The sequence below is a fragment of the Melanerpes formicivorus genome, unplaced genomic scaffold (assembly GCF_026170545.1).
Source record: "Melanerpes formicivorus ecotype bairdi unplaced genomic scaffold, bMelFor1.0.p_v2 SCAF_2604, whole genome shotgun sequence".
Taxonomy (NCBI): domain Eukaryota; kingdom Metazoa; phylum Chordata; class Aves; order Piciformes; family Picidae; genus Melanerpes; species Melanerpes formicivorus.
In genome coordinates this window covers 3,403-30,193 of record NW_027144955.1, presented here as the reverse complement: position 1 = coordinate 30,193, position 26,791 = coordinate 3,403, and the positions used below count along the sequence as shown (strand labels likewise).

The 26,791-nt window shown below is 42.1% G+C and overlaps 1 protein-coding gene across 1 annotated transcript; it reads right to left on the bottom strand.

The window, feature by feature from the left end:
- Positions 1-65: 65 nt before the first annotated feature.
- CFAP221 (cilia and flagella associated protein 221) lies at positions 66-26,791 on the bottom strand. Its single transcript, XM_068171272.1, has 25 exons — positions 26,640-26,791; positions 26,092-26,192; positions 25,023-25,109; positions 24,821-24,916; positions 24,254-24,351; positions 20,510-20,613; positions 18,236-18,395; positions 17,625-17,745; positions 17,418-17,529; positions 17,093-17,198; positions 16,455-16,542; positions 15,354-15,443; positions 13,846-13,941; positions 11,837-11,927; positions 10,984-11,111; positions 10,468-10,548; positions 8,576-8,683; positions 8,315-8,434; positions 6,638-6,796; positions 6,135-6,229; positions 5,654-5,743; positions 5,382-5,471; positions 3,786-3,815; positions 2,260-2,771; positions 66-706 (listed from the first exon to the last, which is right to left on the bottom strand). The coding sequence occupies exons 1-24, from the start codon at positions 26,773-26,775 to the stop codon at positions 2,645-2,647; spliced, it is 2,514 nt and encodes an 837-aa protein (XP_068027373.1). The 5' UTR covers positions 26,776-26,791; the 3' UTR covers positions 66-706; positions 2,260-2,644.

The window sequence follows — 26,791 nt, the reverse complement described above, 5'->3', positions numbered from 1 at the left end:
GAGACAACGATATATGTCTTTAATACATAAAATGTTACTCCAAAATTTATGCTCTCCTCCGTATATTATAAACAATAATCCAGATAAAACAACTGTCTGAAATATTCCAGTGCACTGGGCAATGTTGTACCAAAAGCACAATTTCCATTACCTCATGCCTTTTTCTTGTGATTTATTTTCTGTAGTATCTCATTCCTTCTCATGAAAACACTGAACAGGCGTGGAACTGTGAATAACCACCAACTGCAGGTTATCGCTCTAAGAGTTTATATCCCATTTCTGAAAGTGTTTTGTAGTCAACCAGGAGAATACTTAAGTGGACTCACATAAAGAAAATCTAAGACTTCTAATTATTTAGCCAAATTTCATGGTATTAGACACAGCTGGATTGCCTTCGAGAGCTGCTTACCTTAAGATTCACCCTCATATTATGAGCTGTCCTGGAGGGGACTTGGTGAACGCATAATGGTCTGTGTGTTAATAGTTGTTAAAATAATTCCTTTGTATCTTAGGAACAATTTAGGGCAAGGTAACAGCTTTCTCTTAGCTTCTCTGCAAACCAGCCAGTAAAAGCCTTAAAACAGAAAGGAGGATCACTTAAATACAAAGGAGGCTTATTTCTTTGAAGATTGGAGAATGGAGAAGCATGACTGATTTCCATTGGGACAACCAGGACACTCTGCAGAAGTGAGGAAAGAGGATACTGCTGTAAAAAAAAAAACCCAAACAAATTCAACTTTGTTTAATCATCACTGGACTTTAGAATAGAATAGAATAGAATAGAATAGAATAGAATAGAATAGAATAGAATAGAATAGAATAGAATAGAATAGAATAGAATAGAATAGACCAGGTTGGAAGAGACCTTCAAGGTCATCGTGTCCAACCTATCATCCAACACCACCTAAACAACTAACCCATGGCACCAAGCACCCCATCAAGTCTCCTCCTGAACACCTCCAATGATGGTGACTCCACCACCTCCCTGGGCAGCCCATTCCAATGGGCAATCACTCTCTCTGTGTAAAACTTCCTCCTACCTCCAGCCGAAACCTCCCCTGGTGCAGCTTGAGACTGTGTCTTCTTGTTCTGGTACTGGCTGCCTGGGAGAAGAGACCAACCTCTGCCTATCTACAACTTCCCTTAAAGTAGTTGTAGAGAGCAATAAGGTCACCCCTGAGTCTCCTCTTCTCCAGGATAAGCAAGCCCAGCTCCCTCAGCCTCTCCTCATAGGGCTTGTGTTCCAAACCCCCCACCAACTTTGTTGCCCTTCTCTGGACTCCTTCCAGCAAGTCAACATCCTTCCTAAACTGAGGGGCCCAGAACTGGCTGATGGATAACAGTTCCTAAGAATTATGCTTAATGCTTTAACCTAAACTGTGAATTATGAACTGTGAATAGTTTCACCATAAAGTGTGAGAGTGTTTTGGTCATGGTTATGTTAAGAAACACGCTCAAGTCTTACTGCGCCTCTTAGAAGATCAACTGCCCTCCTCCGGACTTTCAGAAGAAAGAAACAAAAGCAATGTGCACTTATTTAAAGAGTTGTTTGTAGTCAGAGAAACTCTGCAGATACCCAGACCTGCATTCTGAACAATCCCTTGCCAATTAGACGGTTAGCAGAAACTTAACAGCTTTTTACTTCTTTGAAGCCAGCGGAGATAGCATGCAGCTAGTACAACACAGGCACTTCTACAGCTTTATTTGCACCCTGCTTTCCCACTTTTTATCTCCCTGGGCTTTTTAACAGTTTGTCCACATTGATCTCCTCTCTCTGGACTAAACTCTTTCTGAGCATTTTAGGTATGTCTGGAAAGAAGTATGGCTTCTAGGAATGCAGTATATGTTGCTGTAGTTTCCATGCCATGTACAGAAGGTACATGCTTTTTAGCACAAAAAAACGTAACCACTCTTCAAACTGAGCCACCAACTCGCTGTGGATAAACCCAATTCTGCCTGATGCCCAGCTTGTCTACGAGAAAGTAAGAGAGATCTCAGCTGAAAGGTGATATGCTTGAGAAATATTCCTAGGGAATACACCTGGAGAATTACAGGTGTCTCACAAGGCTCTTGAGTTTGTTGCCCCAACCCACACCTGCTTCGAGCCAAGAGAGCTGTGCACTGAATTAAACCCCTGAGCAGCTAATGAATACTGCTTGGACTTTGTCTCAGGGGACAGTGACTGTGTTCAAACCTTCCCTTTCACTACAAAATCTCCAGTGTATGATTTACAGTCAAATCTGAGACTTAGTGACTTACCTGCAAAAATCCCAGGGCAGGTCACAACTAAAAAAAATATCAAAATCAGAAAAAATGGGGTCATGAGAACTTGTGACATTTTATTTGCAAACAGTGGGCTGTAGATGAATTGCCAAACTATTTACATGGTAGTGCTATGGTTTTATGTTCCTTCACACCAGGACAACATGAGCAGGTACACAGTTGAGGATTCTTGTTGGAGCAATCACTGTGTTTGGGGCAACGGTCAGAGTGAGAGTCCTACACAGAGCTGGCATTACTGGTGGTTCTCTTCTCCTTGCATACGAAGTTGCTGACCTCACCAAACATAAGTAGGTGTAGCTGGGCCATGGGAGGCCTCACACATTAACAGGAACATCAGTGCCAGACCAGGGATTTTGTAAAGCTACTCTAATCCCAGAATAAGGGTTTTATTAAGTGCCTTCAGCTTCATATTCTCCATGTGTTTTTGAACATTCTCTCTGAGCTCCTTCTGGCATTGAAGGTGTCCATCTGGACCGTTGTGCAGGTCTCTGCAAGAAGTTTAAGAAGTCATTTGTGTTTATAATAGCCAGGAGATCTACTTAGGGATGCTGACAAAAACGAAGAAGACACAAAATTTCTCTTTTCTTATTATAATGACCACTGAAGGTGTTCCATTACTTATGCACACCTGGAAAATGAGTGAAACTATGAAAAGAACATTGACTCTTGGCTTGGCCAGTTAGGAAAGCTAACCATCTAGGTAAACACTAGAATGAAGTTTAGATTTTATCTACGAAGGGGCATATGATGGAATGGCCACAACAAGAGCAACCACAGGAAAAGCAGATTTGCCTTAAGGATAAAATGCTGAAAACTGCTGTAGAACAGCAATGTGTGCTCTGCCATCTAGTGAAACACTCCCCCATCCATAACAACAAACAACCTTCCAGTGACAAAAGAAAGGATTGGGACTTCATTATTGGCTAATACATTTTAGTTTCCTTTTTGACAAAGCCAAGCTTTCAACAAGTGCTGGAACGTGGCCCAGGCCACCAGGATGATCAGAGGGCTGGAGCACCTCTCCTGTGAGGACAGACTGAGGGAGTTGGGGCTGTTCAGTCTGGAGAAGGCTCCGAGGTGACCTAATTGTGGCCTTCCAGTATCTGAAGCCTACAAGAAAGCTGGGGAGGGACTTTTTAGGTAATGATGGGACTAGGGGGAATGGAACAACAATAGAAATGGGTAGATTCAGATTGGATGTTAGGAAGAAGTTCTTCCCCATGAAGGTGGTGAGACACTGGGACAGGTTGTCCAGGAAGGCAGTAAAAGCTTCATCCCTGGAGGTTTTTAAGGCCAGGCTGGATGTGGCTCTGAGCAACCTGATCTAGTGTGAGGTGTCCCTGCCCATGGCAGGGCGGGTGGAAGTAGATGATCCTTGAGGTCCCTTCCAACCCTAACAATTCTATGATTCTATAAGTAAATACCAATATAGAAAAATATTTTCATTTTTGAAGAAAATGTCCAAACCTTCAAAAGAACCTTATGGTTATAAAACTATTTACCCAGGAAAAGCACCATCCAGCACTGTGTCACTGTGGAGAAAAAGGACACTCTTTAGTTACATAAGCTAACCCAAATCATCATAACATTGTTTTGGTTGGAAAAGACCTCTAAGATCATCAAGTCCAACCACCAGCCTGAGACCACCATGGCAATTTCCCTTTGTCCTACCACCACAAGCCCTTGTAAAAAGTCCCTCCCCAGCTTTCTTGTAGGCCACTGGCCATTCCAAATCACACTGCCACTTTGCTGTGGTGTGATTCCAGTGGAGCAAAGCCCCAGAGCTACACCTGGATGGTGCAGACAGACCCTTTCCAGAAGCTATCGTTCTACAGGATGGTTACACCAGTGCTTGAAGGCCACCCAAGCACCATGTGGGTACCACAGCAGCCATGCAATAATGGTTGGGTGCAGCAGTGCACACATTATTCTGGCCAACAGGATTTAAGCAGCAGGACGGTGCCTCAGCACCTTCAAAATATTCTTCCATACACCATTGCTTCACATTTAAACTTTGAATATGATGAGAAAAGTGTCATGCAATGCAAAAAGCATCACGGAGTCAGACAAACTGGTGTTTTCAACTCAAATTACTTTCAGTCAGTGCAGCAATTGGTGTTTTGTCAGAGGGCTCATAATATGCAGCACCACCTCAAAGTTTAATGGCTGGCAGTTGCAAAGGATTTGAATGTCTATCATTTCCCTCTAAAATGAAAGAAAAAAGGATAGCCTCATTTCTTAATGACTCTGAAAGCTTCAGAGGCCATATGCACTTCCTGAAGTCTAAACACCCTAGCCATATGCTTGTTTGCATCCTTCCTGCAGCATCACACATACCCCAGTTTCATGAAGGGCATCCACTTCTGCTTCCAGCCCCACAGAACTGCTGGGCAGTCCTGAAATGCTGCTCCAAAGCCATGGTGGTCACCATCAACCTTACCCAAGACCCATCTGATCTTTAACTTTCCTTCAAGTTTCCCCTCAAGGTTTCTCTACGGAGCTACAAATTCAGGACATGGGGTGGATAACACTGGAAGCAAAAGGTGGAATTTGTCCCTTACAGTGGCCACTTTACATTTTAGGGAGCAGGTAATTCAGAGTTTATTAATGCAAGCTACTTCACATACTGTGCTGTGTGCCTAAAATGTGTGTTGGTCAAGTGGGAAGCATGGGCAGCAGAGCAAATGTGACCTACTACTAGGAAAAGCCCAAGAAAAAAGCACATCAGGGGAAAATTCTATGGGTTCATTCCTCTGCCAGCATTAATACCTAACCAGAAGGGTCACTGAAAAGGAAATGCCACTGGTTCAAGAACATTGAATATCTCTGTATAGGCAAGAAAGCTGCCTCATATGTTAGATCATACTGATAAAACCGAATTCAGGGTCATGCAGGCCAGAGTGTAACATTCTGAAATCCAATTTGAGATTGCATTTGCAGTGCAACTTTGTTCACAGTACCAGGACCTGCATCCCACTTGTGATGTAGCCCCTAAAATATCTCAGTATGACTTTCTAAGTATCCTGTTCTGGAAGGAAGGGGATTTTTGTCTTCAGATTCTTTCCCATTCCTCTGCCACAACTTCAAATTATGCCTACCTTTCTTCTTTTGTCTGCCCAATTTGAGGAAATTCAGCTCTCACCATCTCTGGAGTGAGAATCATTTTGAATTCATCTTCATCTGCCTCACTGAAAATTAGTAAAAGGAAGAACAACAAGGCTTTGTTACACAACAACATCAACAAATTATGTTTTATGCAAGAGGAACTTTGTGCTTTTGCCTTTGAGGACCCCTCAGGATAAGTTTAGACACATCCATTTAAGTGGATAAGACATAATCACACTGAATACAAAATAAAGGAGAAACTTACTGGTCAATTACATTCTCCCTGTCTCTTTCAGGCAAGTCATACAGCACAGGTGGTACATCTCTTGGAAGCATATCTGAACTGTAAGGATCCCTGTGATGGAAATGGAATTAGTTTAAGAAGGACAGAGAGTAACTGCACTCAGTGCTTGTATTTTGAAGCTTCACAGTAGTTGTAGTTGCAATGAAAGTGAGAACACAGAAACTGCTGTGATATGAGGGAATGTGAGCCTGAGAGATGTTTGCTACCACTGGCTGCAGGTGCCTGTGTGTTACAGGTTGTGCCATTCATACTTCTGCAGGACAGGGTCTTCTGGCACTGAATCAAAAAGCATTCAGGTGAGATGTTACTGAAAGTTCAGACTGGAATTAATTCCACCTATAGGCTCACTTTTATCTTTGGAACTAGCTAGTGGGCAATGCCATTGCAGACAGCAAGAAACCAGTGCTGGGTAGAAGCACTATATACCAAAATTCTTTCTTACCTCAGTGTTGTACTTGGCAATGTGGGAGTGTCAGAAAAAGCAGAATACACCACGGGCAAGAATCGTCTCCATTCCATTACTCCAGAAATCACTTCCTGAAATGACATGTGCTACAGCAGTCAGACCTCTAACACATAATGAAGTGGGGAGAGAGGATTGCAGGACAGATCATCTAACTTCTTGGCTGAGAGATGAATCAGAGGAGCAGAAGTTTTCCATATTTAAAAGATGCTTCCTCCACTGCAAGGTTATGAAAAACCCAACAGACAGTGAAAAGAAGGAAAGGGCAGAGAAATACTCAAGGATAAATAAGAGACATGAATAGAGTCTAACAAGAACAAGATACTCTGACCCATGGTACTGATTACTTAGGCGCATGCACAATTTCTGTTTGAAATTTTGTTCTCTCTAGGATGAGTCTTCACCTTCCTTTTTGATTCCTTGGACCAAGTTCTCAGGAAGAACAGACCAGGTACTTACATAATAAATCCCAAAGGCCATACCTCATGATGCAGAAATTTCTTTTGTGTGACTGGAATACTGGATCCTTTGGGACATTCCTTGGTAAAGGTGTATTTTGGATGAGGGCAGAGATGGTATTCAATATCTGTTTCAGAGTAGGCCAAAGGAGGTAAAACTGCAACTAGTCCTGGAGTGGGGTTCTAAAAATAACAGATTATTAAAAAAAAAAAAAACCAAAACATCCTGAGCATCATGAATAACTAAATTCATGAAAATTCAGCTCCTACAGTGAATGTAGTCTCCTTAGATTCACACCTTTGTCTCACTGTGACTGCTCTGTTTGCTGTCCACTCCACTTGTCATAAACCCATAACATACCTGGCTTACCCATGCTCTCTGCTGTCTAAAATACAGAAATTTAGGCATTGTTTCCAAGTTTGGAAGAAAAAAACATTGCCTGATTACTCCCAAATCCACTGCTGATGCTCCTAGCAGTTCAGAATCCAAGAATGGGAACTGGCCACGCTGTGATGGAAGCTCGTGAGCATTTTGCCATCTATTTCACAAGCACCTGTTTCTGAATAAAGTGTAATGCTGGGTAGTGTGGGATCAGACTGTGCCTGGCTCTTACACTGACAGGACAGAGGACCTCACCAGCATATCCACTGGAGCCCTGGCCACACACTGTGAGGACAAGTCTATACCATATATGTTATGTCAAGATCACCAGACTAGCATACTGGGCTCTGGGCCACTGCATCTAAGTAATGCTGAAAGACAGAGCCACCCAAGTCAGGCACGCTGCCATGCTGGCTTGAAGATGCTGCCTGTACCCATACATGGCACTTCACTGAGCTATGCTGCTGTCTCTGCCTGCTCAGAGACACCTCAGGGACCTCCAGGCTGTGCTGCGCTGTGTGGGATATACCTTCTGTAGCTGGTGCCAAGTAGCACTATCTACAGTACAGTTAAATAAGATAAAATCCTCCCATGCATGTGGTTGTAATTTTTTGAATCTCTGTGCCTAATTATTTGGAAATGTGGTTTTGGGATGCTAAGAGAAGTACTTGAAACTTGAAGGCAGAGGGATGCAATGTGAACAAAGAGTTTGACTTTACTTAGCTGAACAGGAGACAAAACTGGCACCTGTTCTACCTACCCAGGCAAGAATATGAGGTTATAGAAGGACTGAGATGCCAAGATCTTGGCTCTTCTAATGTGCAGATAGGGAAACAAATAGAGAAGAAAGGAAGGGCCCATGGTGGTCCAGGGAATCCTGGGATCACTGAGCATTTGTCAAGTTCTCTGCCATCACTGGCAACTTTGCCTTACCATTCCTTTCCTAAACTGACTAAATTCCACCTTGAAGTGAAATGGTGCCCGTCTCAGTGGGGTAAGCTCTGTGACTCCTATCTACCAGGGCTTGCACCTTGAAGGATTACTCTCACTCTGGTTAGTTTTATATACACCAATCTGAGTAAGAGAATTGCCTACCAATTGCACATCAGGCTCCTGAGGAAACCGATCTCTCTGGCCAGCCTGATCTCTCTGGCCAGCCTGATCTAATGTGGGGTGTCCCTGCCCATGGCAGGGGGGTTGGAACTAGACAATCCTTGTGGTTCCTTCCAACCCTGACTGATACTGTGATATTATGATACTATGAAACAAAGACCATTCCTTCTTTCTTAGGTTCTGTGTGGAAGTCAGCTTATACTTACAAAAATGCGAAGTGGGCTGCCCTCTGCAGGGTGGACTAAAGCTTGGGGAGGAACCAGCTTTAAGAGGCTGCTACCCCTTTCTGCTGCTTCTTCTGCAGCAGCTACTTGAATCAACTCATCCTTGAAAAACACAGACATCAAAGGTTTTCACGGTGTAGTAAACCTTTTGGTATGAAATGCTGAGACAAAGTTCATCAAACAATTGTAGAAATGTAGGGTTGGGAGTGGCTTCAGCAAAGTTTGCATGTGAGATAACGTTACCTGGGCTCCCTGCCTCAGCGGTCGGTTAAGTTTGAGAGGTTTGTAACTTGTGGCTGCATGGTGTGTACAAACTGGCTGGTAATTCATAATTCTGAAATGCTGAGGAACCTAAGTGCAAAGGAAAAAAATATGTGCTGCAATAGATGGCAAGAATCACCTTTGATTAATTCATAAAGTGAATGGAACATTCCAGTTTTACCATGGACATGTCTTGGGTAAAAGATTCCTGGATCATTATTCTACAACATGGTAGAATAGAATAGAATAAACCAGGTTGGAAGAGACCTTCAAGATCATCATGTCCAACCTATCATCCAACACCACCTAATCAACTAAACCATGTAACCAAGCACCCTGTTAAGTCTCCTCCTGAACACCTCCAGTGACGGCGATTCCACTACCTCCCCGGGCAGTCCATTCCAAGGGGCAATCACTCTCTCTGTGTAAAACTTCCTCCTGACCTCCAGCCTGAACTTCCCCTGGCGCAGCCTGAGACTGTGTCTTCTTGTTCTGGTACTGGCTGCCTGGGAGAAGAGACCAACCTCTGCCTGTTTACAACCCCCCTTCAGGTAGTTGTAGAGAGCAATAAGGTCACCCCTGAGTCTCCTCTTCTCCAGGCTAAGCAGCCCCAGCTCCCTCAGTCTCTCCTCATAGGGCTTGTGTTCCAAGCCCCTCACCAACTTTGTTGCCCTTCTCTGGACACATTCCAGCAAGTCAACATCCTTCCTAAACTGAGGGGCCCAGAACTGGACACAGTACTCGAGGTGTGGCTTAACCAGTGCAGTGTACAGGTATAGCACCTAAACTTGCACCAGGACAAGCTGACCAAGTGTATAAAGGAATATTTCCAGTCCTGCTTTTCTATGAAGGATCATGGATTTAACAGTTAATATACTGAAATTAATGGGGTGGAAAAAAGCTGTGTTAGGTAAAATGTATAATGTGTAATAAAGGCAAAAAAAGCTCCAGGAAAGCTTCTAGACTTGTTGCACTACCTGAAAAAAGGGGAAGCAGACACTGAGCCAAAATATGCATTGACTTAAATCTGAAGAAATATTTTTACTTTGATGGGGTTCAGAATTTGATCTTTTTCCATTCAAAAATTGGAATGAAAAGGGTTTGGAAGTTAGGAGGAAAAAAATATTACTGTACTTTTAAGGTTGAAAAAAACATTATATATTGCAAGAAGATGTTTGCACTTCTTATGCAGGAATGAGGGAACTAAGCATGCAAAACTGGATGCCAAATAAACAAAATACTTCCATTACTTTCTAAGGCTTCTGTTACTTTCTGAAAGGAAGGACACTTTTGTATTGTCACTTTTATAAAACTCTAAGATAAAAGGAAAAACTGTGTGGCATGCAGAGAGGTTTTGTTGTTAGCAATTTCAGCTGAGGCAATTCATCTCTCTGTCTGGAGAGAGGGGACTATTGCTGACTCTTCTCCTTAGTATCAGGTGATAGGATGAGAGGAAACAGCCTGAAACTGTGCCAGGGGAGGTTTAGATTGGATATTAGGAGAAAAAAATCTCCTGCAAGAGTAGTGAGACATTGAATAGGTTGCCCAGGGAGGTGGTTGAGTCAGCGTCCCTGAAGGTGCTCAAGCAACGTGTGGACATGGCACTTTGGAACATGGTTTAGTGGGCATGGTGGAGTTGATCTTAGAGATCTTTTCCAACCAAAACAACTCTATGATTCAAACTGACTCTATGATTCAAACCAATTCTATGATTCTAAAAGCTTGTTACTTATGAAAACCAGTCATACAGCCATAGCAAGGCAACATTTCTATTGGGCTGAACCCTGAGGCCACTGAATCAGACAGAAACCACATCTAACACGACTGGGGAAAGAGAGAAACGTGATACAACTGAGGGAGCTGTACTGACTCACCTTTAAGTCATAAAAAGGAAGAATATGTCCAACTTTCACATCTACAGGTCCAATAGGAACTGGGCCAAGAGCATCAGGTGCCTGAAAGGACACATATTTAAAACCCAGTAATATGGCAGATGTTTTGTTTTGCATTGGCAGCAATCTATCATCACAACTACTAAAAACCAGATGGAAATCTTATGTAAAGATTTCTTTTGCTATTTCTCCTGTCCCTTCTTGGAATTTGGTATTTCAGTTACTTTTTATTTCTTCTGCATAATCACTGATATTAACTGATCATTAATGTGTTACTTGGAATTTTAGAATGCAACTAAAGGCATGCAAGTTTTCCCCCCCTTTTTGTTTGTTTCAGCAGCCCCATTAGTCAGCCTGAAGTCCTGAATTAATTTCTTGGAACCCTAGGACACCAGTCACATTGTGAAATTTTAATAAAGGCAGTAGCAAGCCTGGGGCAAATGTCTTCAACAAAATTCTACCTTGAGTGCTGGCCACCATTTTGGTTACTATACCTACCAACTCATGGTGGAATTCCTGGGAAGTGTGAAAAGGGAATTCAAATGGCAAGATACGATCTTCAGATATGCTGGAAGTAAAGCGCTGATGTTCTTCACTCTTCTCTGGTCTGCTCAAACTCTTGCCTTCTGTCATGAATGGAAAGCAAATATTAAGATGTTGGAATATATTTTAATATAGACTTTGAAAAATAGAAACAAGCCACAAAATGTATTAACATCTTTCTAAGACAGGATGTACCTAGTGAGGGGTTTGGAGCACAAGCCCCATGAGGAGAGGCTGAGGGAGCTGGGGTAGCTTAGCCTGGAGAAGAGAAGGCTCAGGGGTGACCTTATTGCTGTCTACAACTACCAGGGCCCTGCTTCTGCCTGACCCTGTTGTGTTGCTGGGCAGAGGTGGTCAGCCCAGCCAAGCCCTGCCAGGGCTGGCCCAGCCTGTGACACTGCCATGCACTTTCACCACTCCAAATAGCAGCTGAAGAGAACCCTCCCCTGGGTCCCCTTTGTCTCTAACATCTTGGGCTCCATTTTAGGTTTTGCAATGAGCATGGTAAAACATGGGCATAGGCTGCCCAGAGAGGTGGTAGATGCCCCATCCCTGAAAACATTCAAAGTCAGGGTGCATGGGGCTCTGAGCAACCTTAGCTAGTTACAGATGTTCCTGCTCACTGCAAAGGACTTGGACTAGACAACCTTTAAAAGTCTCTTCCAACTTAATCTGTCTTGTCATGCTTTTTCACTGGAAGACTCCTTTGTAAGGACTCTGTCTTTATGTTTATACACCTGACACACTGCAGTACAATCTGGTTTGTCATAATTCATGGCCAACACCAACTTGTTCTCCTACTCCTTACCAGATGCACAGCCTGCCTCCAAACCTCTGGCTTTTCTGGTTAGCCCACGGAACAGAAGCAGTAAATGATTCAGCCGAATCTGAGACACAACCTGACAGAATGATTGAAAAGTTTAATACTAAGTTGAACACTCTAAAATTCACAGCCTTAGAAATGTAAAGACATTCCAACTGTATTTGTTCCAGAAAGCTCACTTAAGACATCTCTGTTTCAGAATTTTTACTATAGTTTTCTGTTCAGAAGGGAGAAAAAGAAGAAGGAGAGAAGTAGAAAGGATCTCCACAGCAACATTATCTAACAAAACCAGTTCAAACCTTCACTTAAGTCTTACAGCTGAGTTAGGCTTTGTTGGCTAGATCCTAATATACCAGCTGTGTCTGTTTGCATATACAGATTTAACAGAGGGGAAATAGTTAGTTCATTAGGGCCATGTGAATACTTGTGGTTCTGTGAATGAGAACAGGTAGTAACCTGCACTGTGCATTTGCCCAGAGCCATGTAGCTGAGGGCAACATGGAAGAGTTCTAGGTTTTAATACTGGAAGAAGCCATTTAGCCACCTTCTTATTTGTAATGTAGATAAGAGCATTTCACTTTAGGATCCCCATATTGATCCTAATATTGTGTGGTAGTTTTAGGCTATTCCTTTAAAAAACAGATTGAAGAAAAACATCCAAGCTGGATACTAGGAGAGCAGGAAATTTCCATATTGCTTGCCACATTCAGATTTCATAGGAAAAGAGAAGTGAAGATGCAAGATCATATTTAAAGCCAATGAGATAAGTGATTTTACTGATTAACTTCCAGGTTGGAAAGGATCTTAGAAGGCCCTAATCCAACCTCCTGCTCCAAGCAAGGTCATCAATGAGATCAGACCAGGTTCTTTACGTCTATATCCAGTCTGGTCTCAAAAACATCCAAGGCTGTAAACTGTACAACATATCTGGGCAACCTGTTCCAATGATTGACTGTCACTGTGGTGGAAAAGTCTTTCCTTATACAGGGTAAACACCTCTCTTACTTGAATTTATGCCTGCTGTTTCCCATGCTCCCACTGTACACCATTGCAAAGATACTGGCTATATGATCAGCAACCTCCTCAGAGGTGTTGGAAAGTGCAGATCTGACATCCTCCATTAGACAGAGTTCCCGAGCTGTGGCTTTTGGCCAGATGAGATCTAAACCCGAGTTTTAGATCAATTGCAGCTACTAAAATGCAGCACCAGAACAAGAGGACACAGTCTCAAGCTGCACCAGGGGAGGTTTAGGCTGGATGTTAGGAAGAAGTTCTTCATAGAAAGAGTTATTGGCCATTGGAATGGGCTGCCCAGGGAGGTGGTGGAATCACCATCACGGCAGGTGTTTAGGAAGAGACTGGATGGGGTGCTTGGTGCCATGGTTTAGTTGATTAGATAGTGTTGGATGATAGGTTGGACTCGATGATCTCAAAGGTTTCTTCCAACGTGGTTAATCCTCCTCTCCTCCTCCTCTCCCTCTCCCTCTCCCTCTCCCTCTCCCTCTCCCTCTCCCTCTCCCTCTCCCTCTCCCTCTCCCTCTCCCTCTCCCTCTCCCTCTCCCTCTCCCTCTCCCTCTCCCTCTCCCTCTCCTCTCCTCACAGAGTGAGTGCTCCAGATCCTGACCATTTTGGCGGCTCTACATTGAACTCACTGCACCCTACTGATGTCTCTCTGCACACAATATTCTGTATACATTTTGAAATCTTCTTTTTTTTTTGTCCAGAAGTATTTTTAACTTTAAAAAACCTTTAAATCCATCTGCATTTGTTTAGTATTGATCGCAATACTGAACACCAGGAGAAGTATTGGATGAAGCATCAGCTAGATACAGAACTTACTCCATATCCTTATTTTCTGGTGAAGTAGGGACATTATTTATCAAACTACCAAATCCCTGGCTAGTTGTGAAGGCTCCTCACATGCTATTTTGCATACACTTTTGTGCTTTTCCAAGGTGTCAAGCTATCACATGCATCCTGGTTGTTCACATTACCTTGTATGCTGCTTGTTGGAATTTCCTCAACATCCTCTTTCTGTTGTACCAGGGGTCATTCTGAAGCAAGTCAAATGTGGGATGGACACTTGGATACTGCAAGGTATTTGTTTAAAAAGGAAACAGAAAAGAAAAAGAACAACCCCTTTATGTGCAGACATGGCACTTCAGGGCATGATGATGTTAGATAGGTCAATGGCTGGATTAATGATCTTAGAGGTCTTTTCCAACTCAAACAATTCTATGATTTTAAGGGAGAAGTTTCTTCCAGCCCAAGGCACTCCTTATGTTATTTCTAAACATTGAAATGAAGTCACATGAAAACATTTGCAGTATTGGCATTTAACCAGAAGCCTTCACTGCAGGACTTAATGGAGGTAATTTCCAACTATGTGCAGATTCAGCATAGAGACTGCAGAGATAATGTAGCATGGTCTGCATCCACATGAATTATAATCACATACTATGACTTAAATGCAATATGCAGGCAGTCAGGTAGTGGAGAGTATGGACTAGGTCTCTACTAAATGCACATTTCATCTTGCACAGATGTGAACCTGGGATAGCTGTAAGGGCTCAAACCAGGGGCCTAGCAAAAACAGTATCCTGTCTTCAGTAATGGCTGATAGCACACACCTGCAGAAGGGAGAAAGAGCGGGGTAAACTCTGAGTGCTAACTCCCCAGAATAACCTCCTCATACCTAGTGATCTCTGGTTCTTGTGACAGAGGAAGTGTCTCTATTTAATGCCTTAAGGTGTCAGAATGTTCTCTGAACACAAGTAAATCTCTTTCTTGATGCATTAATGTCCTCTCCAGTTTTAAACCTATGTAACAGAACAATGTGGCTCTAGAAGACACTCCAGTGGACCCAGAGTGCAGTTCTTTTCAACAGGAGTGCAGCTGCTCAACCAGTTAGGAAGGTCTTCAAAGCACCAGCTCCACATAACTTCATGCCTTGCCTCACCCAAAAGTTTGCAGCACATTATAACAGGCTTAAGAATATAGGAAAAGACATCAACTATTACATTCCTCAAGAAGGCAGCAAGGATCCTTTGTGTTGCTAACAAAGTTTCTTCCATAGCAGGGTATCTATTAAGCAAAGCTCCCAATAATCATAGGAAATGGATCATAGGAAGTATCTCACACCACAGAGAAAGACAAAACAATCTAAGTACCAGAAAGGTCCCTGTTAATCTCACCTGCAGGGAAAGATTGCAAATACTGTTGTGGTATGCCTTAATGTTATGTTTAGGCTACTTCGGGGAGACCTTTCAGAAACAAGCAATGTGAATCTCAGGTTAGGCCTGCAGATTTCCACTTGCCTCTCATATTAGAACATCATCAGATGAGTTTTGCATGCAGTGCAATGATTGCCCTACTGTGGGCTTAAAGTAAAATGGGAAAGAAGATTGATAAAGAAAGGGGAATATTAGGAGGAAAAGTACTCAGTGCCAAGCATCTGTGGTGGTTCGGTAGCTCAGTAGGTGATAATAACATGTAGGCAAACCTGGTCAACGGGCCGGATGATGCGTCTGGAAGAAACTTCTACTTCACTCCTCTGAAACTCCTGTTCTATGATAGGATCTCCTCTTTGGATCTAATTTGCCATGAGGGAGAACAATCACATTAGTACAAAGCATCCATTCTCCTGTACAATTAGTGGAACTCGCATCCAGTTCTGGAGGTGCTTCACAAAACACAGACTTCATTCCTTTCTAGGGAGTGATTATTGCAACCCTTGAGCAAATCAAAGGAATTAAAAGAATATCTTTTGGGGTCTGAGTTTTCATCAGGGCCCTGCCCTAATGAAGCACAGTTTGTTTTGCATAGCCAGTCAGACAGAGGGGGTTACAGAACCAACACCGTAAGTTAGCATCTGAATAGATCTTCCCAGACAACACTGTTGCAGCTTTCCCATGTTCTGTGAGCACCTCTGTATTGGTTTCCAGTGGTGCCAGCTCTTTAATCTGTTCACACGTGAAACAGTTTGTTACCAATAGCACTTCACGTTGAGGCTCTCTCAAAGTGTTCAGGCGTGCTGGATGTATATCAGTGCTGCTTTTCACTGTGCCTCTTCAATACCAGTCCTATTTACCTATTACTTAACTTCTTGAACAAAGACCCTGGGGTTATTTTGAAGAGCGAAATTTCCTGAGGTTTTAGTTAGTACAGTGGAAGACAGACCAGTTAAAGGTCTCCAGGACACTCCCAGGCGGTATAACATAAGGGCCACTCAATCAAATGATGGAGGGGTAATCAATCCTCTTTGAGGCCTATGACACTCAACGTGAACAAACTGACAGCATGAGCAAACATCTACCTCTGCTTTAAAGTCATGGTGGCTGTGAAACCATTCAGAGATCTCCACAGCTCCTCTGTCCAACAAGTAAGTTGTTTATACATCTAATTTAGTGATGCAACAAGCTCACGATTCAGATCCTCTTTTTACTCACTTTCTCCTTTGTTAGTACTAAACACAATGGTAGTACAGGTTTGCATCGATACACTGAAGATGTAGACAGCTTGATACAATTCACTAGTGCACTATTGCATAATCTGAAAGTATAAATTTGGGTTTAAATGTACAGAAAAGACAGCATAGACTAACCTTGTATTGCTCTTCTTCCCTCTGTCGGTTTTCAATAACCTCTCTTTTAAATTCCTCAGAGACTGGATCTTTGCCTTTACGAGCTTGCCTGCATTGACAGTGGAGGCAAGAAAAATGCCTTACTTAATGCAGCCTTTGCTTTATTTAAAAGCTAACAGACTTATTCTCCTCTTCCCAAGGTGTCTAGGGGTCCATAACATTCAGCATAAGAGCAGATCTGTGGATTGCAAATGAAGCCTTGGTGTGCTTACACATGTGTTTTGCTTCAATCCATTTGATGTATGCGTGCAATTCTGCACTCCATTACAGATTTTAGTCTTCTTTTATTGATAACCATCACAGAAGCTTTATTTGCCCTTAAGGGCACAGGATGAGATGCCTGAGAACAAGGTCAGGTGAACAAAGTTTTCAGGAAGGTTTCTTTCTGAAGGCAACTATAACATAATCAATGGCTGCTAGTATGCATTACTACTGGGACTGCTCTCAGGTAAGTAAACTAAGAGTAACTTGACTGAAAAACAAACCCATCAGCACATGAAACAGCAGTATTATGCACTAGTGGTTATTGCATATATCATTCACAGAGGCCTTAGTTCAAGTAAGCCCCACTACTGTTAATGTGATTAAACAACACTTACTTCAGATAATTTGCTCCCTCCTCCTGAACATTTTGTTTTATTCTTAGTTGAAATACTGCTTCCTTCACCTGTCTTGTCTTCACCCCTTCACTGCCTCGGCAAAAGGCTACAGGAATACCAGAAAGCCATATCACACTTCAAACTAGATTGAATTTTCAATTGGGAAATCCCCCCATTATGATAACTGAACTCATTAATATGCAAAGCTAGGATGAGAGTTCATACAGAAACTACCATCACATTACCTCAATAATTCTGAAGGCGAGTTTCTCATCAGAAACCTACAAATAGTGCTAAGACAAGTTTCTGCTGTGTAATTGCATACCTTCTTTCAAGCTTTTAATCTTCAGCTTGCCTGGGTCCTGATTCAAAACAGTGGCTACAGCATATGGATTTGACAAGTCTGTAGGGAATCTGAAGTTCTGGTATTGAATTTCCTAAGAGATATAAATTAATAGAAAGACAGAAAGAAAGAAATAAGAAGGATTTTTTTCAGCCCAGGGAAGTACTTGTGATTATTATCTCTGCACACCTTTACTTTCTGAATAGGTGTAGATTGTGATTGGCTGAGTTGTTCTCTTCTCCACACCATGGATTTCCCTGCAGATGCAGTTTTTTTCTCCGGGCTTCGTTGCTTGTCAAATTGTTCTTTTCTAGATGTCAGAAGGACAGACATTGCTCTTATAAATACTCTGGTAAATGGCATGTAAGTCTAGTCCACACATTTACATCCCCTGGAAATTTTGCTCCCAAATTACAAATGGAACTACACTTTCTAATCCCTGAAGTTCACCAAAGTACAGCCCAAAAGATCTTACTGCTCCAAAGCTCCTGCATCTTGCAATGCTTTAGTAATAACATTGAGCATGCATCACCAAAGTTGAGGATGCTCAACACTTCCTTATGGATATGTAACTTCTTAACATTTTTATTTTGGTACAGTTTCATTTCATACAGATTAAGGTCTTTCTGAGCTAATGATGCAAAAGAGCTGTTGCATGTATTAGCATTTGTGTTAAATTAGTGCATTTTAAATTTCCATAGATACAAATGCTTTAAATGATTACAGCAAAATGGCATAAAATCCTATTGCATTGATATTTTTTTTAGCACTGGGTAAAAATACTCAATGGTCACACATACATTAGACCCAGATGGGGTGTTGATGTTCCTGTGAATACACACACATAGGGTTTTGAGTGAAACTGTGCAATCCGTAACTGCATTGTCATTCGTGCCGTTGCGTACTCAAGCGGGCAATATTTCACAGTCACTTCCACTTTCCCATTGCCTGGAATGATTCCTGAGATCAGAAGAGAAAACCAGTAAGAATCCACCTAACATGAGCCCTCTATGCTGAGACTGAGTCTAGATTACATTTTCCAAGACAATATTAATGCTTGAATGAATGGCAGTAGGCCTGGAAAATATTTCAGGTCTCAAGGAGTCTTTCAAGAACTCTCCATTGCCAGATGATTGGAGGTATTTTGCTAGAGCAGAGTGATTTGACAGTAAGACACACAGTACTGCTGTGAAAATGATTGCCTGCTTGTGTGGAGAAATTCTTCACAGAATCATTTGCATCTGCCATTCTGAAGTCTCTGGCACTTTCTGATTTCATGAGCAAAGCTTTTTAAATATATTCTTCTGTGCTCACTCAGGTTGGGGAAATCATCTCTGCTTGGTCTCAACCTGTCTCTGCTTGGGTCTGTTTCCTTATTACCTTTTCCACTATTTTGTCAAAAACTTTAACCACCTATGATATCACTAAACATTCAGTGAAATCCCAGGATAAAGGCCTCATCACTTCTGCAAGACAGAGTTTATTCAGCTCACGAGAAATGTTAATTTCTCATCTCTCTAAAGTAACCACTGGCTGGTTTTCGGCATCCTGTAGTTTCAAGCACTAGTTCATTTCATTATTTTGTGGCAATTTTTTTGGGGGGGTGTGTGTACAATTTGTTTGACTATTTCATCATTACTAATCTCAGATCACAATGGCTTGCTTGAGTAGGAGCTGAAACCTACTGCTTTTCAGACAGCCTTCAGCATCTCAAAGTTTCTAGCTAAAAAATTTTTGACTTAAGTTTTACTGGGTTGATTTTTTTTTCAGGGATATTTTTGTTCCACTTTCTTCCAAGAACTAAGCCACCTTAGAAAGTCTGAATTAGTTCCAGCCACTTTTTCTATGACCATGCAAAACCCCAAAGACTTCTTGATGAATTTTACAATTCCTCCCCAGTTTTACACAACTGCATTAGCTTCTTTTCTCCCTTGATGTATCAAAACTTCTTTAAGCACAAAATAAGAAAGAGTATTATCCTAGAAGGTATATTCTGAAATATTCTGAAAGAAAACAAGGCAGCAGAATAGGTCATCTTTGTGAACCACACACCTGACAGAAGCCAACTACTAACTCTGAAGAGTGACAATCTATCTGACGAGACAGGGCCGATTCATGCAATTGTATACACAGAACAACAGCAACTTTTACTGAAGTGCATAAATAATCAAAGTTGAAATGCCAGTCTCACAAATGGCACTAAGTGACAGATTTATGAAGGTGTTTACTTATTTAGATCTTTATTTATTTTCATTGCATTGACCAGACTGCCTAAGTGAATTATGAAGCCAGGTCTCATTCACTTACATAGTTTTGTCAAAAACACTTGGGCACTTATATGCTTCTGCTGGAACCTGGCAAATTGAACAATGATAGCAGCTGACCTACAAGCAGTTTTATGTGCCTCAAGACAGAGCCCTCTCCAGCATTAGGCATGGAAATGGCTGAGCATACTATAACCAGAAGTCCCTGCCTCTTGCAAAGTCCATACACAGAGGTCTAGACTGAATCATGCTGCCCCATGAAACAGCTGCAGCAGAGTGTGGTGTGCTCATCACTGTAACACTGCTGAAGCAACAGGACAGACACAATTCTGTCAAGTTCTTCCAGACTACTGGAGAAAGATAGGCATGAGTATATGTCTGATAGAGTAGAGATCACCTTTTACTTCCTCTGTGCCCCCAGTCAAGTAACATGATGCATACTTATTCCACAAAGATAGGTATCTGTTCCTTTAATAGGACAGGAGACAGCCCTTGGAGAACAGTGCAATGAAAAGGTGAATGCTGGCCTTCCTGCCTCTCTCCTTTCCAAAGGCCAAACAAGCAAAGAGAGCAGACAAAGGCCAGATGGATTGTTTAAAACATTCCATATTTTGCCAGAGTTCTGTAGCTGGGCATTGACAAAAGAAATCTGCCAGCTATTTGCCATGGCTAACATTTATCAGCTTGCACTTACCTGGAAACACCCTGAGGCAAAGGCTTTTTCTGTACAGCCCTGAATACACTGTCACAAGTAACTACACTTAATAAACACAGATATAACATTTAGAATTTTAAGTAATTTCAATCTACCAAATGTTGGCTGGACAGTGAAGGCTCTGTGAGGCTGAATAATATCAATGTAGAATTCAAAATCTACTGGACAGCTGCACTGTAAGGGGATAACATACTCCTTGCTGAAAAGAGAGAAAGGAAGAAAGAAATTGATGGTCATTAATTAAAGGCTGGAATAAAACATATTTAGAGTAAACCTTTATTTAGAATAAACCAAACCAGGTTGCAAGAGACCTTCAAGATCATCACATCCAACCCATCAACCAATCCAACCCACCTAAACAACTAACCCATGGCACCAAGCACCCCATCAAGTCTCCAAATATTACACACAACACACAATAAATTTATCTGTGTTCAGAGGGATGAGTTACTTGGTGGGAAAATAGTCATTCCTTGTTCCAAAATAGCAAAATCTTTCAGATCTTTCATTCAGTGAGGAAATGAGAGCTAAATCTTGATTTGAAGGCTGGATATTTTACATCTCAACTTACTTCCTCCTACCCGTACAGAATCTCATTACAGAAAAAAAATTATAACATTTACATTTTAGATGTTATTTATGCATACCCTCACAAACCCTCTTACAAACTGCCATATCTAGCAAGCAGACTGGAACAGCAGTAAGTACAGAATGAGAAATCAGCCTTCTCCCCTAGCCCTCTTTGTGGAAGATGATGAGAAAAGACTGTGCAGTATTCAAAAGCGTTGAGAACTCCAGCACATCAGAACAACTAGACTTGAGCCACCGTAGAAATAATGATGCCATGGCCTGATTTTCATAAAAGCCCTTTATGTCTCATGAAGGTTGTGTGAGGGGTATTAGCACACAACTTTTCAAGCTGCCTTGCTTTTGTATGCATCTATTTTCACACATCAAATTGAAACACAAAAGCATTGGTGTAACATCATCCATCAGCCTGCAAATCAAGACCAATTTACCCAGGCTTATTCCTGGCTTTTGTAAACTGTCTGACTGAAATCCTACCCTGCTGATTAACAAAGAATGCATGTTATACACAGTGTTCCTTTGGAGAGCACATTTTGATATGCCTGAGGAAATAAACAATAACCACAAAGTCCTTCCTTCTCTGCCTTAATATGACCTGCTCGTGAAGAAGATCTAATAGCAGACCAGGGAGGTAATTTGTTTTAAGGTATAGTGCAGTTTCCACAGTAAGTGCCTTAAAACCAAGACAACTATGCCGCCTGTTGCCTGATGGACATTCTGTACCTAAAACCAGGTGGTAGAATATAGATCCTATCCAAAACTGATGGAACTAAAAGGCAGTTTTTCCATTGAGCTCCATGGGCTACAGATTAGGCCCATAGTCCCCTGGGCTGCCTTGGTATAGCATCAAGTGTGTCAGAGAGCTTTCATTTTTAAGAAAGCTTTTAACAGCCTCATGATGAAAAATACTGGTAAAAAAAAAAAGTTTCAAAACCATCCCTTTTCTCCTCAGGATCTCTTCCAAATTCCCTCAGGTATGCCTGTATCCCTCAGTACCCCTGTTGTGCTGAAAATTTTTCCCATTGTTTAAAATTGTACTCCCATTGTTTAAAATGGTAGAATAGAATAGAATAGAATAGAATAGAATAGAATAGAATAGAATAGAATAGAATAGAATAGAATAGAATAGAATAGACCAGACCAGGTTGGAAGAGACCTTCAAGATCATCATGTCCAACCTATCATCCAACACCACCTAATCAACTAACCCATGCAACCAAGCACCCTGTCAAGTCTCCTCCTGAACACCTCCAGTGACGGCAACTCCACCACCTCCCCAGGCAGCCCATTCCAATGGGCAATCACTCTCTCTGTGTAAAACTTCCGCCTGACCTCCAGCCTGAACTTCCCCTGGCGCAGCCTGAGACTGTGTCCTCTTGTTCTCGTGCTGGCTGCCTGGGAGAAGAGACCAACCTCTGCCTGTTTACAACCCCTCTTCAGGTAGTTGTAGAGAGCAATAAGGTCACCCCTGAGTCTCCTCCTCTCCAGGCTAAGCAGCCCCAGCTCCCTCAGCCTCTCCTCATAGGGCTTGTGTTCCAAGCCCCTCACTAACTTTGTTGCCCTTCTCTGGACTCGTTCCAGCAAGTCAACATCCTTCCTAAACTGAGGGGCCCAGAACTGGACACAGTACTCGAGGTGTGGCCTAAGCAGTGCAGTGTACAGGGGCAGAATGACCTCCCTGCTCCTGCTGGCCACACTGTTCTTAATGCAGGCCAGGATGCCATTGGCCCTCCTGGCCACCGGGGCACACTGCAGGCTCATGTTCATCCTACCATCAACCAGCACCCCCAGGTCCCTCTCTGCCTGGCCGCTCTCCAGCCACTCTGACCCCAGCCTGTAGCACTGCATGGGGTTGTTGTGGCCAATGTGCAGAACCCGGCACTTGGATGTGTCCCTGTCTCATCTCTGCATTATGAGAGTAGGAAAATTATGCACATTTCAGCACTTGTTATGAAAATTGAGCAAATAAGCAGAATCACATCATGTCTAGAGGCACCCAGAAAGCTGGAGGTATGTTTAACCCTGTGAAAAAGCTGTAACATCACTTCTAACAGATTCACTGGAGTTAACAGATTGAGATTAGAAAAACAAATCAAAAATAGGACACAAACTTTCATCCTACAATGCCTAGCTCATTTTTACTGCAGAAACCTTTATTTTCCTTGCATGTGCCTTGCCTAGTCATATTTCTGTGCTTCAGTAAAACTCCTGAGTTACTTTCAACTCACAGGCTAACCCAAAATCTAGCTGCTAGTTCTTAGAATTCACTCAAATCTTGACAAATCACCATAATTACAATATAGTCAATACACTACAGAACTAGACCCTAATCAGCAGGATCTCCATTCTCCTTCTCTCCTTCACAGTTCCTACTAATAATTACTACCAATTATTTAGTGAGAACAGTCAGTGTTACATCTGTGCAATAGTATCATAGTATCAGTCAGGGTTGGAAGGGACCACAAGGATCATCTAGTTCCAATCCCCCTGCCATGGGCAGGGACACCCCACACTAGATCAGGCTGGTCAGAACCTCATCTAGCCTGGTCTTAAACACCTCCAGGGATGGGGCTTCAACCAGCTCCCTGGACAACCCATTCCAGGGCTTCACCACTCTCATGGTGAAGAACTTCCTCCTCACGTCCAGCCTGAATCTCCCCACCTCCAGCTTGATTCCATTCCCCCTATTCCTATCACTACCTCATATCCTGAAATGTCCCTCCCCAGCCTTCTTGTAGGCCCCCTTCAGACACTGGAATAGACTAATATGAATAGTCTATGCCACTTAGAGTTTTACATCAGGAGACCACTTTAAATATTTTTAAACAGAAGAAACAAATCTAATGACTGATCATCTCTAGACCATTATCAGCTCATACCTTCATTTCCAGAAGGCTTCATCTGGAAAGGAAGATCCATTCACTTAGGACTTATTAATGCTAGAAAGGGTAGCACTTGGGAGTGTACAGATTATGAACAGCAGCCATGCTGCTTCACCATACAATGAATGAAGTTGACTGACTGAAACCCCAGTTCCACCTATGTACATGTTTAGTTTGTGCAGCATTTACTTGTGAATGCGTGTTTGAAACGGTTCATGCACAGAATTATTTTGCAGTCCAGATGGTAGCTGACTTCCTCAACATTTCTAAGACATTAAGTTGTACAAATAGAGGAAAATGAGATTTTTTTTTTTTTCAGATTTTGTGTATGTCTCACAAATTGTGGACAAATGTCTGTCCTTGACTCACCTCTTACCAACTGACACATCAGACAGATTTATAAATGATGGCAATTCTACATTCACAGCAGGGTAGGCATGCACAGGAATGAGTAATGTATCTTCTCCCTGGCAATAAAAAAAAAAAAGAGGGCAAATCTTTATTTCTTACAGTGAATAAAGAAAGAACAAGTTTCTGTAAAGGTTGGACAATAAGTGGGCATAAAACATCTTCAAGATCACTGTGCTGCACCTCAGGGTATCAATATTCTTCCTGTTTTCAGTACCCATCTGGTTTTCCCAGTATCCATCCACAGTTTTCCCAGAACTCCTCAGCTAATATTGCCATCAGTGTGGCACAAAGACTGATCTCCTGGCAGACAGTAAGAGAATAAGGAAGACAGGCTACCCACAAGTCTGGGATGTTGACAGAGAGAAAAAATGCAAGTACTTAAAATGAAGTACTCCAATCATGACTTCCTGGGAAAAAACAAACCCGTGTGACTCTAGGAGATTCACTGCGCTTTTATCATTACCATGTCCTAACAATTGTTTCATTCCATTCCAACTGTAAATATATTTTAGAATAAATCCTCACCTGACAGTGAATTCGGATGCAGTCATAGTAATACCGCCACTCATCAGGACAAAAGTCAACAGTAACTGCATAGGAAAAGCCAGGGACAAGCTGGTGCTAGAAAATGACCCAACATTAAGATCAAATGCATGTAAAAGCTGTTTACATGACACAAAACCAGGGCTGCAGGCAAAGAGCAGTGTGAAGACTTTCTGACACTTACTGCTTTGGTGTATTTGATCTGAAAATACTTTGTCTGGGGTGGTATTATGTGAAGGCTTATTACATCGCCAGAAACATTTATCAGCTTCTGTTGAACAAAAAAAAAACAAACCACAAACAAAATTGCAAACCACTTTACTGTAAGTCAATTGAGAAAGCCAACTGTACTTTTCGTGAGACCATCCATAGCAAAGAAGCTGCATTCAACCAGGAAGCAATCATTTTTACTTTAGCAGAAATAATTCACAACATGCTCTGAATTTAAAAGACAACTATGTCAGCCTTGCAGCCTGCATTTTTATTCTTTGGAACCGAGTCACAATTCCTCACCTAGGAGTAAAAGTCTTGAATCAAATTCTGGCCCTGTTTTGCTTATGTATAAAAGGAACCAAAAATGAAATAACCCATGGAGTTTGCCTTTACAGAGGTCTAAAATAATAGAAACAATGTAATATTCTATGGTTTTGTTTTGAATCACAACCCAAATATCTTTGGATGGTGACAGTTCAGTCCCTAAAGCCTCCTGCATCTTGTTTACTTTCATTATATCTGGAGAACTTAGTCCACCATAATCACCCATCCTCTGCCTCAAAGCACTTACCACATGAATACAGAAGGCAGACAAAGAGAAACCAGGGAGAAGAAAAGAAATTACCCAAACTATTCGCAAGGAAAGGTAATCAAATCTATGCAGCAAGCTTCTTTCCTTAGATAAAACTGATCCTGGCAGAAGGCCAGGGATGCTTTCAAAACTTTCCCACCAGTGAACATGTTTGCAGGCACAGTGGCAGTCCAAGTACATTTTGAAAACTCTCTCATATGGAGTTGAAGCATGAATCCTCCATTCAACGTGTGCAAGTCATGTGAAGCAGAGAGGTAAAAGAGAGACCATAGAGGCCAGTGATGCACTCAGCATGGTACTCATCTCTTTTGTTACCGCAGGGCCACTGATTGCAAGTGATGCTTTTTAGAGCACTCCACAGAGCAAAATGCCTCATGACCACAAGCGGTTCACTCAGCTTTTGTTGTCCTTTCAGAAGACCCAAGAGGATCCCTGCTCTGACACTTACCAGCTTCTGTTGGTGATGTTTTCCAACTTCATATCCACCATAGTGTAACACAGCAGGCTCAGCCTGTATAAACTTGCTCCTCTGAAGCTCTGAAAAGATCTCTGCAGAGACAGACCATAACATTGGTAGAAAAGGAGACCAGGTGAAACACACATGATGACTTTGGCTTACATTATTTATGTTGCACTCCATGTATTATGGAGAAAAAAAAAAAAGACAGCAATTATTTCTCCTGTTAAGCAGGCATTACTCCTTGAAGATGGTAAGGTAAAGCATTACTACTATTACTACTGCCCCACCAGAGCCATGATCCTGTTGCCAGTTTAGCTCTTGGCATGATGACTTCAACAACCCACACCAAAACTTCAGGGCCAGCCAGGATCAGTAGAACCATTATTTCTTTCCTGACTGCCTCTCCTATGATTTGGGATCACAGGAAGCTGAAGCAACAGGATGGGAGATTAGCCTGTGAGTTGTAAAAAAGAAAAAGTAAAGTGCCTCCTAGGATTGCTCCAAAGTTAGAGAATCACCAGAGAGCAGAAACTTACTTGATTCCAGCAGATGATTAGGGACAGGTCTTTTTTCAGGTTCCTCCACAAGGCTGTCCAGAAGGACACTGGGTATTTTCTCAGAGGATTTCTTAGCAGTTATGATTTCTGTGGAGGCTGGCTGAACAACGTCCATGTTAGGACAGAAATGG

Excerpts from the sequence above, each read along its gene's own strand:
- CFAP221 (XM_068171272.1), bottom strand. The coding sequence starts at position 26,775 with ATGGACGTTGTTCAGCCAGCCTCCACAGAAATCATAACTGCTAAGAAA. Across the intron at positions 17,530-17,624 it reads CACCTATTCAGAAAGTAAAG|GAAATTCAATACCAGAACTT; the intron begins GTGTGCAGAGAT and ends TATATCTCTTAG. Across the intron at positions 5,744-6,134 it reads TTGCCAAGTACAACACTGAG|GGATCCTTACAGTTCAGATA; the intron begins GTAAGAAAGAAT and ends TTTCCATCACAG.